This window comes from Mobula birostris, chromosome 32, assembly GCF_030028105.1.
Source record: "Mobula birostris isolate sMobBir1 chromosome 32, sMobBir1.hap1, whole genome shotgun sequence".
Taxonomy (NCBI): domain Eukaryota; kingdom Metazoa; phylum Chordata; class Chondrichthyes; order Myliobatiformes; family Myliobatidae; genus Mobula; species Mobula birostris.
Window position 1 is genome coordinate 3,262,617 of NC_092401.1, and position 17,475 is coordinate 3,280,091.

The following is a 17,475-nucleotide window of genomic DNA, read 5'->3' on the forward strand; positions in this document are numbered from 1 at the left end:
CTCAGATACTTGAGGCTTTTCCCAAAGAGGAAATAATTTTCTTCATCTACCCATCCAAGACATCAATATATTAAGTACGTTAACAAGACCATTGTCTCCTTTTACAACAATTGAAAGAGCATTAAATTGTGATTAAATAAAGATTAGCTTTATTTGTCACATGTACATCAAAACGTCAAAACATATAGTGAAATGGGTTGTTCGTGTCAAATCAGACCAGTGAGGATTGTGCTAGGGGAAGCCCGCAAATGTCACCACACTTCTAGCGGCAACAAAGCATGCCCACAACTTGCTAACCTAACCCTTTGGAATATGGCAGGAAACTCACACACGGTTAGAATGCAGTTTCTTGATTAGTAAAGGAGTCAAAGGTTACGGGGAGAAGGCAGGAGAATGGGGCTGAGAGGGATAATAACTCAGCCATGATTGAATGCAGAACAAACTTGATGGGCCAAATGGGCCAATTCTGCTCCTGGGTTTTATAGTCTTATTGAAACCAGATTACCTGAAGGAAACCCACGTGGTCACAGGGAGGATGTAAACTCCACGCAGACAGCAGTGGGAATTGAACCCCCGATTACCGATGCTGTAAAGCATTTGTGCTAACCACTGTGCTACCGTGCCACCCACTTCTCACCTGTGTAAATGGTGCAGTTCTTCCAAGGTGATGTATTAATTGCCTTCTGTTTTGGAACTGCCCTGGGAAACAAATCATACAAGATAGTTGAAAGTCTGTCCCTTTCTTAGTGGCGTATTGAAGCCCAGCCCTCGAGTGGTACTCAGAGATGTTAATCTTCCAATAGTCCAGCTTGTGCTGTCAATTCCAACAGCTGAGAGCATATACTCAGTGACCACGTTATTAGTCACCTCCTGTGTATGAGGAGGCAGCCCCTCATAAGTTGACTGTGTGTTTGTGGTCTTCTGTTGCTGTAGCCCATCCAGTTCAATATCTGAAGTGAAGTGTTCTGCTGTACACCACTACTGTAACACGTGGTTATTTGAGTTACTGCCTCCTTCCTGTCAGCTTTAACCTGTCTGGCCATTCTCCTCTGACCTCTTTCATTAACAAGTCGTTATCACCCACAGAACCTCTGCTCACTGGATGTTTTCTTTGTTTTTCACACCGTTCTCCATAGAGACTGTTGTGCGTGGAAATCCCAGGAGATCAGCAGTTTCTGAGATACTCAAATCACCCCATCCGGCAACAACAATCATTCCACAGTCAAAGTCACTTAGATCACATTTCTTCCCCCATTCTGATGTCTGGTCTCAACAACAACTGAACCTTTTGACCATATCTGCATGCTTTTATGCATAGAGTTGCAGCCACATGATTGGCTGATTAGATGTTTGCATTCATGAGCAGGTGTACAAGTGTACCTAATAAAGTGGCCACTGAGTGTACATTAAGTCACCTGTGTTACTTGTGATGCATGCTCCCCTGGTTATCTTATTGAAGGGGAAATATACTTGTACTGAAGTCAGCAAAGACACTGTTCACCAGGTGGAATCCTGGAACCGTATTGCCTTTGAGGAAGGAGAGAGCAAGTTGCACTCTACACTCAAAGAGATTTAGAAATCTCTTACTGAAGTAAAAGATTCTGAAGCAGTTGATGTTGGGAGGATCATTCCCCTAGTGGTCAAATCTGGAACTCAGGAAATAATATCAAAAATGGGCAACACATTGATGATGGGGATGTGGAAGAATTTCTTCTCCGAGTTGTGAATTTTAAAGAATTCTCTAACCCGGAAGATCTTTAGATTTTGAGCCATGCTTCAGTTAGATGTTCAGTTTTAAAGGGGGCCAAGATGATAGGAAGCTGCAGGAAAGTAGCCCATGAGGCCAAAGTCAGGTCAGCCATGATCTTTTTGTAGGGCAGAGAAGGTTTAATCCACTTCCATTCCTATCTCTTACAACAGAGGTCTGGAGTGAACCTCCATAGTTCATTAACGCATTGCAATGTCTTCACTCATGGACACAAAATTATGTCCTGCACCAAGGACAGCAGCCTCAGTCGACAGAACACTTCACAAGAACATGACCGATCAAGAAAACAGGGCTTGATTTTTAAAATGGCTGAGAGATGAGCACATTCAAAAATCAAAAGAATGTTGTCATCAGTTGACTCTGGGAGTGTTTGTATGCAAGTTTTGTCACCATTATTAAAAGGTGTTTCATCTGAAATCTTAACCCATTGTTCACCAATTTGCTCTGCATTCCCATTTTTTTCTTTTACACTTCCATCTATCTTTGCCCTCCTTAAATTTTAACCTATTTTAAACCCCCCATTCAAAGGTTCATTTTTATTATCAAAGTAGAGAACTCTGAAATTCTTCAGTTTTCCAGGTAGCCATGAAACCAAGAAAGGAAAGGCAGCACGATCATCAAACCCCCAAAGCCCCACTCCCCGCAAAAAAATGAACAAAAATGGAACAGGCACATCATCCCCATATCCCTCCTCCTGCACAAAAACCCAGTAAAACAGACCAGGCACAGAGACCCCTAAATCCCTCCTCCCACACCAAAAAAAAATGAACAAAATGGATCAGGCATGTCAGCCCCCAAATCCCCTGTCCTGCGCAAAAAAAATCTCCCTCCCCATTGAACGGGTTAAACATTCTCTCACTCCACCACAGGCAGGCTGTGTCTGAAGAGGGTGCCACATAGAGAATACACTGCCATTACTCACTCTGACTGCTCTCCCAACCCCACTCAAATGCACCACGTCCACCGTCAGGTAGGACACAGGCAGCAGGCAGAAGGGAACACCACCACCTGCAGGTTCCCCTCTAGATTACAGACCATCCTTACTGCGGCTCTTTCATCCAAAACCCCCATCAACAACATGGTAGTACTACCTTCACCAGAGGGAATGCAATCTTTAAAGAAAGCAACACCATCACCTTCTCAGGGGCAAATAGGGAAATGCAATAAATTCTGACTGTTCCCACAACCTATGGACTCACTTTCAAGGACTTCATCTCATGCATTCAATATTTATTGTATATTTATTTATTATTATTACTTTTTTTTTGCAGTTGCACCATTTGCTGTCTTTTGCACACAGGGTAAATGTACAAGTTGGTACATTTCATTAATTCTGTTATGGTTATTGTCATAGATTTACTAAACATGCCCACAAGGACAATTAATCTCAGGATTGTATACCAGTATGTACTTTGATAATAAATTTACTTTGAACATTGATATCTATCCACCCCCCCCCCCCCGAGTCCAGAACAATTAATAAATAAATCTCTGTGGCTCTTTGGATTGGATTCTCTTTGGGCACTATGTGGAGACGGAGCTCGGAATCAAGGAGAGAATTCATAATCGGACTATGATAAAGGTAACTAACCTGATCCAAGCTGGTTGTGGTAACGCTACTAACTGATGTTGTTTCAGGTTGGGTTTCAGTACTGACGGAGGTACTGTCTTTTGTCCTTGAGCAAACCTGTTCAGGGAATTTGTACATAATTACTATCAAATGACTGATAGGAAACAATGGGGCTGAATTTCCACACAGCAATGCCCCCACTTCCAAAATCACTAATCTCAACGCAAGCTCAGCACACTAGGAATGTTCAACCATAAGATAAAGGAGTACAGTTAAACTATTGGATCCATCAAGTCTGCTCCACCTTTCAATGATAGCTGACTTCTGTTTAAACCACAATCTTCCCCCAACTTTTCTCTCTGTCCTTACATTCTTCCTCTTCTCTCTTGACAATACCACTGCCCAAACTTCCATCCTCTCTCATTCCTGCTCCCCCAACTCCAGATTCCCTTGTTCCCCATTCTCTTGATCACCACTCCCTTGCCCATTCCTGCTCTTCAACCCTAATCCTATATACTCTCACTTCCCTTACCACTCACACCTACCCTCCCATTACCCTGCAACTAAAGTCCTACGTGTTGTGTTCTTTACACATAACATTCAGTTTCTAGATCATTCTGTCATTTTTGCGCATGCTCCCGACTCTACCCAATCACGTTCTTACACGTGACACGTGATATCACCACATCTTCCTTTCCTTAAAAAGAAAATCAATTAGCAACATTGATCAGAACAAATACATAATTTAACATGTCTTTATCAGTCTCTCTGGGGGGGTTTATGAACACAAGTAGACCTTCTAAGTAGTTCACACAGTTCTTGTGTTTCGTTGTTATTTTCATGTGTTGTCTGGTCTGCATAAGTTAACTGAAACTCTGAAGTTGGCTCTTTCTTGAGGTCCTTGAGAAGAAATCACAATTCATTCATTAACTGTGTAATCTCTTTTTTATGCTGAGGCTTCATCATTTCAATAAAACTTCTCAATTCCTTCACTTGTGCTTTCACTTCTTCAGTTGGATTCTGATTCTTGTCACTCTTTGGCTTCAGATCCGTATTGTACTGTACCGGCAAATTTGGCCTCTGTCCACTGTATTCTGACTCTGTATCACTATCCAGGACTAATACTCTTTTTACCAAATTCAGTCTCTCACAGGCAGATAAACCCAGTATTGACTGTACATTTTTTGGCACTACCACAAATGAAAGTATGTGCTCAATATTTTTGTGTGATACTTTTGCCACACATCGGAATGTCTGCACCTGAATACCCAGTCACTTTTATATTTGTCTGATGTAACTTTAGTCTTGGCTTTAATGCATTAAACTCAGATTCTGCAAGAACATTTACTTGTGCTGCAGTATCCAGTTTAAACAGAATAATGTTTTGGTTCACTTGCAATGGTATAGTCCAGTCATTCTTACTTTGTTTGTTTTCACAAAGCACATCTATATAAAACTCCTCAAGTTAATTCTTAAGCACTGCATTTACATGTTTTATTTCCTTTATACTTCTGCAACAACGTGAAAAATGTTTACTTTTACCACAGGTGCTGCACACTTTCCAATACGCTGGACACCTTTTCAGATGATGTTGCCGCCCACAGCAATCACAAAGTTTTTTCTTTCAGATGCCGACTTGCTCTCTGTCGGTTTCATTGTCGCTGCGTTATTTTTTCTAATATGTTCATACTTTACAGTGTCTACACAGCCGTTCTCAATAAAAAGCTCTTTAGCCTGCGACATCACAGTCTCAGAAGCTTTGCAGAGTGCCACAGCTTTTTCCAAATTCAAATCTTGTTCTAACAGTCTTTCTCTCAGATCATTATCCAGAATGCCGCAAACAATTCTGTCTTTAATGAGATAGTCTGTAAGCTCTGCAAACTCATATCTTTTACTGTGGTTTCTCAACTCCATAACAAATTGATCAATTGTTTGACCAGGTCTGTGCCGACATTTGAAAAAAATTGTACCACTCATACTCCACATTACGCTTCGGTTTACAAAATGCTTCAAATTGGTCCATTATCGCTTTTAGATTCACATTATCTCCATTTTCAAAAGTAAAATGGTTATATACCTCAATTGCGTCATCCCCTATTACATGGAGTAGAATCGCTGCTTTCGTTTTTTCCATTTTATTTTCTGCTCCAATCGCCGATAAATAAATTTCAAAATGTTGTTTAAATTTTTTCCAGTTTTCAGCTATGTTTCCAGTCAGCTGAAGCATTGATGGGGGTTGCAAAACTTTCATTTCCATTTTTAACTTCCATTTTTTAGCAAACAATGAAAAAGTTTGTGCTTTTTTTTCGATTATCTTCAATGCTCCCGTTTCCGTATTATTCTTTGAGACTGACTGCTGACACTATGTTGTATTCTTTACACCTACCGTGGATTACTAAGAACAAACCATATTCTGGAACGTTTTATTTACAACAGCTAACAACAAGCACGTTTTTAACATACAGTTTCTAGATCATTCTGTCATTTCTGCGCATGTTCCCGACTCTGTCTAATTGCGTTCTTACACGTGACACGTGATATCGCCAAACTACGTACTGCACTGCTCGACTCCCAACTACTGCAGTCACTGAACCCCTCCCAACCTCTCCCATAACTTTCCACCTTCCAGATCATTATCCTTTCCCAGAGTGAAACTACCCCCAATCCCAGATTATTCATTCCAGGCATCAATCACACTATTGTCACCAACAATGGCACCCAAGATCTATATCCCTTGCCCCAGCCATAGTAAACCTTCAGGTATCTGCCAACACATAGAAACACACACAAAATGGTGGAGGAACTTTGCAAGTCAGGCAGCATCCATAGAGGGAAATAAACAGTCGACGTTCTGGGTTGCGATCCTTCATCAGGACTGGAAAGGAAGGGAGAAGAAGCCAGAATAAGAAGGAAGGAGAGGGAGAGAGGCAGGACAAGCTATAAGATAGGTGAAAACAGGTGAGGGGGAAGGCAGGTGGGTGAGAATGACAGCACTCTAATTAGGGGTGTGGGAAGGGTTAAGTCCTTAAAGAGACTTTTAAGACCAATGGTCAAAACATGAAGCTGCGCTCAGTTTAAGACAGATAGCTATAGAAGTTAGAACATAGACCAGCAGAGTACGGGAACAGGCCCTTTGGCCTATATACACAAGAGATTCTGCAGATGTTGGAAATCTTCAGCAACACACAGGCAGCATCTGTGGAGGAGGAGTAAACAGTTGACGTCTCAGGCCAAGATAATGTTCCCCCTTTTCGAAGGGAATGTTAGTGCACTGATTAGCTTCAGGGATTGTATCCTGATAAATAGACAGTTCATACAGAGATAAAAACAGAAAATTCTAGAAACAACCAGCAGGTTTTCCAGCATCTTTGGAATGAGAAATAGTTAACGTATCAGGTATGGGACCTTTCAGAGGAAATGGGGAAGGGATAAAGAATACTGACACCAAGATTAGGGATATAACAGATACAAAATGCTGGAAGAACTCAGCAGGCCAGGCAGCATCAATGGAAAAAAGAACAGTCGATGTTTCACGTCGAAACCCTTCAACAGGACTGGAGAAAAAAAGCTGAGGAGTAGATTTGAAAGGTGGGGGAAGGGGTGACAGAAATACCAGGTGATAGGTGAAACCTGGAGGGGGAGAGATAAAGAAAAGGGTTGGGAAGTTGATTTTTGAAAGAGACAGAAGGGCATAGAAGAAAGGAAAAGGGGGGGAGGAGCACCAGAGCAAGAGGTGGGCAAGGAGCTGAGGTGAGAGAGGGAAAAGGGGGTGGGAAATGATGAAGGGTGGGGGGTGGTTGTGGGGGGGCATTACCAGAAGTTTGAGAAATCGATGTTCATGCCATCAGGTTGGAGGCTACCCAAACGGAATACAAGGTGTTGTCACTTCAACCAAAGTGCGGCCTCATCACGACAGTGGAAGAGACCATGGATCGGCAAATCAGAATGGGAATAGGATTTGGAATTAAAATGGATGGCCACTGGGAGATCCTGCTTGTTCTGGCGGATGGACCGTAGATGCTTGGCGAAACAGTCTTCCAACCTACGTCGGGTTTCATCAATATACATGAGGCCACAGCTGGAGCACCGAACACAGTAAATGATCCCAACAGACTCACAGGTGAAGTGTCACCTTACCTGGAAGGACTGTTTAGGACCCTGAACGGCAGTGAGGGAGGAGGTGTAGGGGCGGGTGTAGCACTTGTTCCACTTGCAAGGATATGTGCCAGGAGGAAGATCAGTGGTGAGGGATGAATGGAAAAGGGGGATGCATAGGAAGCAATCCCTGTGGAAAGCAGAATGTGGGTGGGGGGGGGGTCGGCGGTGGTGAGGGAAAGATGTACTCGATGGTGAAATCCAGCTGGAAATGGCGGAAATTTCGGAGAATTATGTGCTGGATGCAGAGGCTGCTGGGGTGGTAGGTGAGGACAAGAGAAACCCTATCCCTGGTAGGATGGCCGGAGAATGGGGTAAGAGCAGATGTGAGTGAAATGGAAGAGATGTGGTTGAGGGCAGTGTTAATGCTGGAGGAAGGGAAGCCCCTTTCTTTGTAAAAGAAGGAAACCTACTTTGTTCTAGAATGAAAAGCCTGAGAGCAGATATGGTGGAGACGGAGGTATTGAGAGAAGGGGATATAGTGGACAGCAAGAAAGGCTATCACGGTTTGCAGAGGGATCTGCATCAGATGGAAAAATGAGCTGAAAACTGTTACACGGAATTTAGTAATCACAATATGATCAAGTTCACATTGAAATTTGAGAGGGAAAATATAAAATCCAATGTCGGTATTTCAGTGGAATAAAGGAAATTACAATGGCATGAGAGGGGAACCGACTGAAGTTGACTGGAAAGGGACGTTTGCAGGAAGGACAGCAGAGCAGCAATGGCTGGAGTTTCTGCGAAAAATGAGGGAAGTGCAAGCCAGATATATTCCAAAGAAGAAGAAATTTTCAAAGGGAAAGACACTATCATGGCTGACAAGGGAAGTCAGAGCCAAAGTAAAAGCAAAAGAGAGGGCATACAAGGAAGCCAGAGCTAGTGGGAAGATAGAGGATTGGGGAGCTTTTATGAGAGGAAGCTGGCAACTAATATCAAAGAAGATACTAAAAGCTTTTTTAAGTATATAAAGGGTAAAAGAGAGTCAAGGGTAGATATCGGACCAATACAAAATGATGCTGGAGATATTGTAATGAGAGGTACAGAGATGGCAGAGGAACTGAATGCATATTTTGCATCAGCCTTCACGGTGGAAGACATCTGCAGTATACTGGACATTCAAGAGTGTCAGGGAAGTGAAGTTTGTGCAGTGAAAATTACGACTGAGAAAGTGCTCAAGAAGCTTAATGGTCTGAGGGTGGATAAATCTCCTGGACCTGATGGAATGCACCCTCGGATTCTGAAGGAAGTAGCTGGAGAGATTGCAGAGGCATTAACAATGCTCTTTCAAGAATCGATAGAGTCTGGCATTGTACCTGATGAATGGAAAATTGAAAATGTTACTCTGCTATTTAAGAAGGATGAGAGGCAGCAGAAAGGAAACTATAGACCTGTTAGCCTGACATCAGTGGTTGGGAAGCTGTTGGAATCGATTGTTAGGGATGAGATTACAGAGTACCTGGAGGCACATGACAAGATAGGCCAAAGTCAGCATGGTTTCCTGAAAGGAAAATCCTGCCTGACAAACCTATTGCAATTCTTTGAGGAAATTACAAGCAGGATAGACAAAGGAGATGCAGTAGACGTGGAGTACTTGGATTTTCAGAAGGCCTTTGACAAGGTGCCACACGAGGCCGCTTAGCAAGATAAGAGCCCAAGGAATTACAGGGAAGTTACTAGCATGGGTGGAGCATTGGCTGGTTGGCAGAAAACAGGGAGTGGGAATAAAGGGATCCTATTCTAGCTGGCTGCCGGCTACCATTGGAGTTCCACGGGGCTGGTGTTTGGACCACTGCTTTTTACGATGTACATCAATGATTTGGACTACGGGGTATTAATGGATAGGTGGAGGAGTGGGTAGTGTTGAGGAAACAGAGAGCCTGCAGAGAGACTTAGATAGTTTAGGGGAATAGGCAAAGAAGTGGCAAATGAAATACAATGTTGGAAAGTATATGGTCATGCACTTTGGTGGAAGAAATAAATGGGCAGACTATTACTTAGATGGGGAGAGAATTCAAAATGCAGAGATGCAAAGGGACTTGGGAGTCCTTCTGCAAGATACCCTAAAGGTTAACCTCCAGGTTGAGTTGGTTGTGAAGAAGGCGAATGCAATGTTGGCATTCATTTCTAGAGGTATAGAATATATGAGCAGGGATGTGATGTTGAGGCTTTATAAGGCACTTGTGAGATGACACTTTGAGTATTGTGTACAGTTTTAGGCTCCTTATTTTAGAAAGGATATTCTGACATTGGAGAGGGTTCAGAGAAGATTCACGAGAATGATTCCAGGAATGAAAGGGTTACCCTATGAGGAACGCCTGGCAGCTCTTGGGCTGTATTTCTTTGAGTTCAGGAGAATCGGGGGGCGGGGGATCTCATAGAAACATTCCAAATGTTAAAAGGCCTGAACAGATTAGATATGGCAAAATTATTTTCCATGGTAGGGGATTCTAGGACAAGAGGGCATGACTTCAGGATTGAAGGACATCCATTTATAACTGAGATGCGGATCAATTACTTTAGTCAGAGGGTGGTAACTCTGTGGATTTACACTTTTGCACTTCGGTGGTACCAACCAAAGTAGATCTTACACAGTGAACAGCAGGGCACTGAGGAGTGTAGCAGGACAAAAGCGTCTGGAAATACAGGTACATAATTAACTAAAAGTGGTGTCACAGTTAGAGAGGGTCATAAAGAAAGCTTTAGGCACATTGATTTATGAAGGCCAATGTACAGAAGATGGGATGTTATGTTGAAGTTGTATAAGATGTTGGTGAGGCCTAATTTGGAGAATTGAGTGTTGTTCTGGTGAACCTTCCTACAGGAAAAATGTGAACAAAGTTGAAAGAGTGCAGAGAAAATTTACAAGGATGTTCCCATGTCTGGAGAACCTGAGTTATAAGGAATGTTTGAATAGGTTAGGACTGTTTTCTTTAGAACATAGAAGACTGAGAGGAGATTTGGTAGAGATACACAAAATTATGAGGGATATAGATAGGGTAAATATAAGCAGGCTTTTTCCATCCACTAAGCTTGGGTGGGACTACAACCAGAGGTCATGGCTTAAGGGTGAAAGGTGAGAAGTTTAAGAGGAACACGAGAGGAAACCCCTTCACTCAGAGGGTTGTGAAAATGTGGAATGAGCTGCCAGCACAAGTGGTGCATGTGAGCTTGATTTAAACATTTAAGAGAAGTTTGGATAGGTATATGGATAGTAGGGATATGGAGGGGTATGGTCTGGGAGCAGGTTGATGGGTGTCGGCAGTTTAAATGGTTTTGATCCGGACTAGATAGGCTGAAGGGCCTGTTCTGTGTTGTACTTCTCTATGACTCTACATCAAAACATACAGTGAAATGTGTCATTGTGGGTTGTTGGAAACTACTAGTTTTTAAATAATATTTTTATAAGATTTGTACTTTTTAACAAACTCATGTATTTTTCACATTCACTGATAGAAAGTGGTACAGCAGCTAAACTAATGGCTTATCACCTCTCGCATTTTTCATTGGTCCCAGCGCAGGTCGATGGGAGTAGGCAGTTTAAATGGTTTTGCCATGGACTAGATGGGCTGAAGGGCCTGTTTCTGTGCTGTACTTCTCTAAGGACTCTAATTGATGGTTTATGTAGCAAAGAAGGTAGTGGCTGGGAGAAATGTGTGAGTCAACCAAATAAACACAAGAGATTCTGCTGACGCTGAAAATCCAGAACAACACACACACACACACACACACACACACAAATGCTGGAGTAACTCAGCAGGTCAGGCAAAATCTATACACAGAAATAAACAGTCCAAGAGTCTGGGCCAACACACTTCATCAGCATTAGAAAGGATTAGGGAAGAAACCAGAATAAGATGGGCAGGGGGGAGGGGGGAGGGGAAGGACTGCAATCTACCAGGAGAAAGGGGAAGGTAGATATGTGGGGGAGAAGGTAGATATGTGGGGGAGAAGGCGGATGTGTGGAGGGGAAGGTGGATGAGTGGAGGGGAAGGGGATGTGTGGAGGGAAGAGGTTCAAATGAGTAGCTGGTTGGCTCCTGCTACCTATGTAATGATGGCCAGTGCTGTCAGTTTATATCCACTCCCCGTTTTGTCCAGGGGACAATCCACTCCCCGTGTTGTCCGGGTGACAATCCACTCCCCGTGTTGTCCGGGTGACAATCCACTCGCCGTGTTGTCCGGGTGACAATCCACTCCCCGTTTTGTCCGGGTGACAATCCACTCGCCGTGTTGTCCAGGTGATGTCACTCGCCGTGTTGTCTGGGGGACAAACCACTCCCCGTGTTGTCCGGGTGACATCACTCCCCGCGTTGTCCGGGGGACAATCCACTCGCCGTGTTGTCCGGGTGACATCACTCCCCGTGTTGTCCGGGTGACAATCCACTCGCCGTGTTGTCCGGGTGACAATCCACTCCCCGTTTTGTCCGGGTGACAATCCACTCGCCGTGTTGTCCGGGGGACAAACCACTCCCCGTGTTGTCCGGGTGACATCACTCCCCGCGTTGTCCGGGGGACAATCCACTCGCCATGTTGTCCGGGTGACATCACTCCCCGTGTTGTCCGGGTGACAGTCCACTCGCCATGTTGTCCGGGTGACAATCCACTCCCCGTTTTGTCCGGGTGACAATCCACTCGCCGTGTTGTCCGGGGGATAAACCATTCCCTGTCTTGTCCGGGGGACATCACTTGCCGTGTTGTCCGGGGGACAAACCACTCTCCGTGTTGTCCGGGTGACATCACTCGCTGTGTTGTCTGGGGGACAATCCACTCGCCGTGTTGTCCGGGTGACAATCCACTCCCCGTGTTGTCTGGGTGACATCACTCCCCGTTTCATCCGGGTGACCACCCACTCCCCACATGCTGTTGTTTGTGCACACCAATGGTCCAGCTGTATTCAGTAGAGTAAGGCGTGTAATGCCCATATGTTGGATGCACTCCCAGCCCAGCAAGTCCTGTTGCTATGAGCACTTTTATTTTTGCAGTCGTCAGGTTAGGAGCTGCTCAGTGCGCCAGAATAGGATATATTACCACTTATCATCTACATGAGATTCAAAATACGGGAAATCTACGCTAATACACACAGAGTCCCTGAGGAACTCAGTAGATCAGGCAGTGTCTGTGGAGAATCAACATTTCAGGCTGATATTTGGGTCAGTCCTGATGAATGGTCTCGGCCAAAATTATTGATTATTTATTCCTCTCTGTAGATGCTGCCTGGCCTGCTGAGCTCCTGGTAGTATTTTGTGTGTATGTTAATTTGTATAACAGCTCCATACCTGTTCCATCCCTTTGTTGTCCACCGCAATCTGAATCTTGATCGATGGGCTCTGTTTGCCAGCATTGCAGCAACCCGACTCATCTAACGAGAGGCAGCATTTCCCAGTGAAGCTGTTCATATTTTGCAAATCAGTGTGTCCTGAAGCAAAAAAAAGACACTAAGAATATGAAGGAAGACACCCTGAATGACAGACAGATTGAGAGACAGGAGTCTCATGCTCATCTAGCCCATCTCTCAGACTTTACTCTCTGCTCTGACTGTCCCATCCCAGCCTTCTCTTGCTTTTGAGTTGTGGACACAGCTGAGAACATCACAGAAACCAGCCACTCCTCTATGGACTCCAGTCTCTCTGAAAACAGTCACCATCATCAAAGATCCCGCCCACTCCAAACATTCTCTCTTCTCCCCTCTCCTCTTCTATTGGACAGAAGGTACAAAAGCCTGAAAGCATGTCCCACCTCATTCAAAGACAGCTTCTACCCCACTGTTATCAGATCACAAACAAGAGAAAATCTGCAGATGCTGGAAATCCAAGCCGAAGGTTCTCGGGCTGAAACATCGACTATACTTTTTTCCATCGATGCTGCCTAGCCTGCTGAGTTCCTCCAGCATCTTGTGGGTGTTACTACTGTTATCTGATTCTTGAACAGTCCTCTTGTATGATAAGATGGAGTCTTTCCCTCACAATCAGCCTCATTATGATCTTGCATTTTATTGTTTACTTGCACTACACTTTTTCTGAAGCTTGCTTTCCCTCGTTACATTATACCTCAATACTCTGTGTAATGATTTGATCTGTAAGAGCAGTCTGCGAGATAAACTTTTCACTGTCCCTCAAGGATCAACTTTATTCAAAGTATACATTTACATAGATTAGTAATTTGCTGAGGTGTGTTAGTGTGACATGCAACAATTTTAAGAATAAAAAACTAGACAAAAAATCTTAGAAGTTAAAGTACGGATAGGGCATAAATAGATAAATACCATCATGCACTTACAACGTAAACAGCATGGTGAAGTTTTTGTTTTATTAACACCACAGAGCTTTCCAGAAGGGAGCTTTTGGAAAAGGCAGTTTGCAGGGTGGGTAACGTCCACAATGACCTCACCTCGCGCTTCTTTGTCCAGAGCACGTACAATATATGTGACAATAATAACCCAATACCAATAGTGTGTATGAGAAAATGGCAATGAAATTGATTCTACTGACTTATTTTTATTGTGAGATTTGTTCTGCCCAGTCATGTTCGTTGGTTCTGCTTGTAGATCGGAGTACAAGACACAGACACTGTTACAATACGCACTCAACCGCGCCAGCCTCTGTGGTTTAGATGCTCTGAGTCTCTGGAATACGGACAACTGGCATGATCCCTTTAAAGATTCAGGCCCACCCTGCTGATCGGCGGCCATGTTTTGTCTCCAGGATTCTAATATTTAAAGAGCATCTGAACTGAGGTTCGGTGTTCGATCGTCTGTTCAACTTTGGATTCTTGTCTAGCTTAGAGCCCAGTCTTCGTTTCAGTCTCGTATCGTGTCTCGATTCTAGTCTCAGTTACTCCAGTATTTGGGTCCTAACCACCCGCACCGAGGTCTCTCACCACAGATAACACCTCCACCATCAAATAAACATCAACTGAGGAATTAATGTTGAACTCACCGAAGACTAATTCAATGCAGGTGAACTCCAAGCATACCAACCGAACACAAGGTAACTCTCTGGCATTAATGGTGAATTTGCAACCATTAGTCATTGCTTTCCTTGTGATTTCTCAAGGGCATGGATTCCATTGAGAATAAGTCCATGGCATCTCTGTATCTTGGGAAAGCTCCTCTCCTTCAAGCTTGCATTCAGCATTAAATTGCTCACTCAGCCTCACTGTCTGAGAGTTCATTCGTAGGACATCACCCCTCAATGAGCCCTGGTGCCTCACCCAAGAGTATCGCTGATGTGACGCAGAACACCCTCACTTCCCCAGGCTTGTTGTGTCAACTGCAATTTCTCATCTAAATGCTGAGAATAGGATTTATAAAATTACCTTACTCATCATGTGCATAACGAGATTTCATGCATGTGAGAATGAGATTTCTCCAGAAATGGCTGAAGGAAAAATCCATTCCCTCCTCCAACCCCTTCTCATTCATATCCTAATCCTCTCTACCCTCCACCGTTCCTATCCTCCTTGATAAATGCTGTAGAAATTACTTCATAAATTTATAAATTTTATTTGAACTATGGCAGTTTGCAAGGGAGCTTTTGAAACTGTTCTTAACTTTCTCCTGCATGTTGCTTAACTTGGTCGTTAACCCATTCAAGAGGCCTTGTAGCTCTAACACTGAAAGACAGAGAAAAACAACCACTGCAATCAAATCCCCCACTAAAAGACCAATGTACAGCAGGAGAGTTCCAAACAAACTAACCCAGCACAGAGCAATGTTTCATATTTCACCATTATTGTGCAGAGGAACATTCATGGTGAGTGTTCTCACATTGAAAAATTAATTATGTTTTGTAACTCCAAAACACAAAAACTAATTGCAAGAAAGAGATGGGAGGCCATGAGAATGGGTTTTAGATTCACAAAGTGTGCATGTATCATACGGTAGTGTTTGGATGTATGCAATTCACATATTGATACATATCAAGTCAAGTCAAATCAAGTTGTTTATCATTTAACTGTATATAACTGTATAACGTCAAATGTGACAGTGTTTCTTGAACCACAATCGTACACACAACACACATATAACACACAATAACCTAGGAAAGAAAGAATAAAATCTACAGATGAATTATGCATAAAAATACCAAAGTGCATAAATTAAATATTGTGAGGTACAGAACAGATCAACTGGTGACATTTCAGTGTGACATGGCAAGGAGGTCAGAAGTCTCTTTTAAGAGACTCTTAGATAGGTATATAGAGCTTAGAAAAATAGAGGGCTGTGCGGTATGAAAATTCTAGGCAGCTTCTAGACTAGGTTACACGGTCAGCACAACATTGTAGGCCAAAGGGCTTGTACTGTGCTGTGCTGTAGGTTTCTATGTTTCTAATGGCCTGAGGGAAGAAATTGTTTCCCTCCCTGACCGTTCTTGTCTTTATGCATCGGAGTCTCCTGCCTGATGGTAGAAAGTCAAAGAGGATAGTGGATGGTCGGGTAGGATCCTTAACAGTACCAAAGACCTTGCATACTCAACGCTCCTGATAAATGATCCCAGTGGATGGTAGGGAGACCCGTATGATCCTCTCAGCCATTAATAATTCATTAACCCATTATGAAATTATTTAAATGAACAAGAATGTTTAATCAATGAGATATTTACAGTATTATTCAAATACTACTGAAATATAAAACACACAACATTCCTCCCTGCTTAACTATAAACTCCAACTCAATATAAAATGCATCTCATCTACGGCATCTACACAGCATACCTTATAATACAACTACTAAAGAAGACATAACATTAGTGAGTGCACTTTATCCTGCGATGATCACTATTAACATTTCTCGGGCTGCTGGGGATGAATCCAGATTTGTCAATGTTAAAGCAGCTACTTTTCCATGAACCTCACCATGAGGCCCACAAACACAGCACGATAGTTAAGTTTCAATGAAAACACATCAATAGCAGCCAAATTTCCATGGACGTACAGAGGTAAAAGTCCAAACTGAGCTTTCTACTCGCTGGAATTTAGAAGAATGTCGGTGGGGGGGGAGGGGGGAGGGAGAACCTATCGAATATTGTAAAGTCTAGATACAGTGGATGTGGAGAGGCTGTTTCTTTCCTATAGTGGGCTGGCTAGGACCAGAGGGCACAACCTCAGAGTAGAGGGACATCCATTTAATACAGAGATGAGGAGGAATTTCTTTAGCTAGAGGGTAGTGAACCTATGGAATCCATTGCCAAATGAGGTGTGGAGGCCAGGTCATTGGGTGTACTTAAGGCAGAGATGGATAGGTTCTTGATTAGTTAGGGTGTGAAAGATTATGGGGTGAAGGCAGGAGAATAGAGTTGAGAAGGAAATGGATCAGCCAATATCAAATGGTGAAGCAGATTCGATGGACCAAATGGCCTAATTCTGCTTCTATGACTATGACTTATTTTGCCCTTGTCATCCTGAAATATGAAGTTTGGTCAACTCTCTGCCTACAAAATTAGTTGTGCTCTGCAACTGCTCAGCCTCCATAATATTGGTGCAGTTAAATGCATCCCACCTGCAGGCTTATCTACAGGAAAACTCATTGGCACCTCCATCACAGCAGATGTCTAGAGCCAGATGACATAAGATCAAGTGTCATCCCGGTTACTCAGCAGTCTACAAGCATAGCTACGGAGAAGTGTTCTGATTGGCAATACTTGCCGATAGATGTTTAACATCTTGGTGGGCACAGGTCACAGCACAGTGTGTGGGCACACTTCACAGCACAATGTATGAAGACATAAAATGAGATGTCACCTAAGGGCTTGGGATGGGTGCCCCAGCAATTTCCCATCATATACTCAAACTGCTCCCTCCCTGTCCTCTTTTTCCCACTTTTTTCTCTCCCTTCCTTTTCCATCAGCCCCATTACCCTCTCTTTCACCGCCCTAGCCTCTCCATCTGCCCATCATCTACATTCTCCTCCTTAACTCCCTCCCTTGATTCTGTGCTTCACCTTCCTCTCCTATCAGATTACACCATCTTCCACTGTTTGCCAC

At 43.4% G+C, this 17,475-nt stretch overlaps 1 protein-coding gene across 5 annotated transcripts in view; it reads right to left on the reverse strand.

Annotated features, from left to right (window-relative positions):
• Positions 1–17,475, reverse strand: part of LOC140191037 (uncharacterized) — a 101,825-nt gene that overhangs the window by 6,856 nt on the left and 77,494 nt on the right. For all 5 annotated transcript variants that reach the window (XM_072248091.1, XM_072248092.1, XM_072248093.1 and 2 more), the window contains 3 exons: positions 12,772–12,911; positions 3,360–3,455; positions 638–699 (listed from right to left, as the gene is read on the reverse strand). In XM_072248091.1, the coding sequence (XP_072104192.1) occupies positions 673–699; positions 3,360–3,455; positions 12,772–12,911 (263 nt within the window). In that variant the 3' untranslated portion in view covers positions 638–672. The remainder of the gene's footprint in view (positions 1–637; positions 700–3,359; positions 3,456–12,771; positions 12,912–17,475) is intronic.